Source organism: Tamandua tetradactyla, chromosome 2 (genome assembly GCF_023851605.1).
Source record: "Tamandua tetradactyla isolate mTamTet1 chromosome 2, mTamTet1.pri, whole genome shotgun sequence".
Taxonomy (NCBI): domain Eukaryota; kingdom Metazoa; phylum Chordata; class Mammalia; order Pilosa; family Myrmecophagidae; genus Tamandua; species Tamandua tetradactyla.
In genome coordinates, this window is record NC_135328.1 from 132,301,580 (window position 1) to 132,303,343 (window position 1,764).

The 1,764-nt window shown below is 50.1% G+C and overlaps 1 protein-coding gene across 1 annotated transcript; it reads left to right on the forward strand.

Moving 5' to 3' along the window:
* The first annotated feature begins 309 nt into the window (after nucleotides 1–309).
* Nucleotides 310–1,312, forward strand: LOC143662236 (olfactory receptor 13A1-like). Its single transcript, XM_077135799.1, has one exon. It carries the CDS (start codon nucleotides 380–382, stop codon nucleotides 1,310–1,312), a length of 933 nt encoding a protein of 310 aa, XP_076991914.1. The 5' UTR covers nucleotides 310–379.
* The last annotated feature ends 452 nt before the right edge of the window (nucleotides 1,313–1,764 follow it).

A 1,764-nucleotide genomic window follows, 5' to 3' on the forward strand; every position in this document is an offset into this window, starting at 1 on the left:
AGGATGGTGTAGGAAATGTTAACAATTAAAGTGAAAACAGGCTGCCCTTTCTATGTAAATTATTGAGTGATGTCAAGCCAGCCACAGAGAAGAAGGAGACACTGTAATAAAGATGGTCTGGGTGGGCTCAGCTGGGTTCCAGAGGTGGGATCTTGAGTGGAAAGTTAATCCTCTGATTTTCTCCCTTATTGTAAGAACCAACCTTACCCATCTTAGCCATGTGTTTCCTAGGTGCAGGGCATCACCACAAACATCTCTCTAGAGTCTTGGAAGGACTGGTGTGCAGAGAGGATACCTCACCAACCTTGTGTTTTGCTTACAGGACCCCCGGGAGAGGCTCTTTGCATACCAGAACCCCTGGGAGAGGCTCACCCACTCAATGGTAACAAACAACCACACAGCTGTGGTGGAGTTTGTCCTGCAGGGCTTCTCAGAAAACCCCCAGCTGAAGGGTTCTTTCTTGTCTCTTTTCCTCCTCCTTTATCTGATGGCTCTTTCAGGAAATAGCCTCATCCTTATGGCCATCTGCCTGAATCCAGCCCTGCACACACCAATGTATTTCTTTCTCACCAACCTGGCCATCTTAGATATTGTCTGTACAACCACCGTTCTCCCCAAGTTGCTAGAGAACCTGGGGGGCGAGGACAGCACCATCTCCTACAGGGGCTGCATGACCCAAGTCTTCTTCCTGACATGGTTTCTGGGGGCAGAGCTGCTGCTCCTCACGCTCATGGCCTATGACCGCTACGCTGCCATCTGCCAGCCCCTGCGCTATCACACACTGATGAGCAGGCCCGTCTGCGTCCTGCTGGCAGGCAGTGTGTGGTTAGTCAGTGGGGTCAGCACCTCTGTGCACACTGGCCTGATGGCTCAGCTAACATTCTGCAGCTCCAACCAGGTCCGTCATTTCCTGTGCGAAATCCCCACACTGCTGTTGCTTGCCTGTGGCTCAACATTCCTGAACAATATCATGATTGTTATCGCAGATGTTTATTTTGGGGTGGTCAATTTCCTGCTGACCATGGTGTCCTATGGCTTTATTATCAGCAGCATCCTGCGCATCCGCTCCGCTGAGGGCAAGCGCCGGGCCTTCTCCACTTGTTCCTCCCACCTCCTGGTGGTCTGCATGTACTATTCCACCGTCATCTACACCTACATCCTCCCGGGGTCTGGCTCCTCCATGGAAAATGGCAAAGTGGTGGCCATCCTGTACACAGCGGTCAGCCCCACCCTGAACCCACTCATCTATACTCTGCGGAACAAGGATGTAAAAGTGGCCCTCAGGAAAGTGTTTCCTACATTTAGTAAATGAAAAAAAAAGTGGCCAAGGGGAATTTTCCTCTACGTGAAGTAGCTAATTTCAGAAAATGATTTAGACTATAATATAAGTGTCAAGGAGGAGAATGCAATTTATGTGATTGATTTATAAATGAATCATTTGCTCCAGTGGAAACTAGCCAGCCTTCTGTGTCAATTTTAACTGAACTTTCCAAAGAGCTAATGGGGGATGTTCTCAGACACTCAAGAGCAGGGAGCGAGGAGGAAATGCCATGGGAGAGTAAGCCGTGTGGAAGAACAGCAGAGGTCCGAGCAATGTATGCCTGTGGCTCCCTCCCAACGGTGTCTGCTTATGCTTCCACCCACGCGTGAGCACCATGGAGCAAGGCTGCAGCCTTCACATGTGGGCGTTCCTGGCCACTTCTATTTGGAGTGGAGTTCTGAGGCTCTAGAGTGAAGCTCATCATGTACAATGCTTTGTGCACT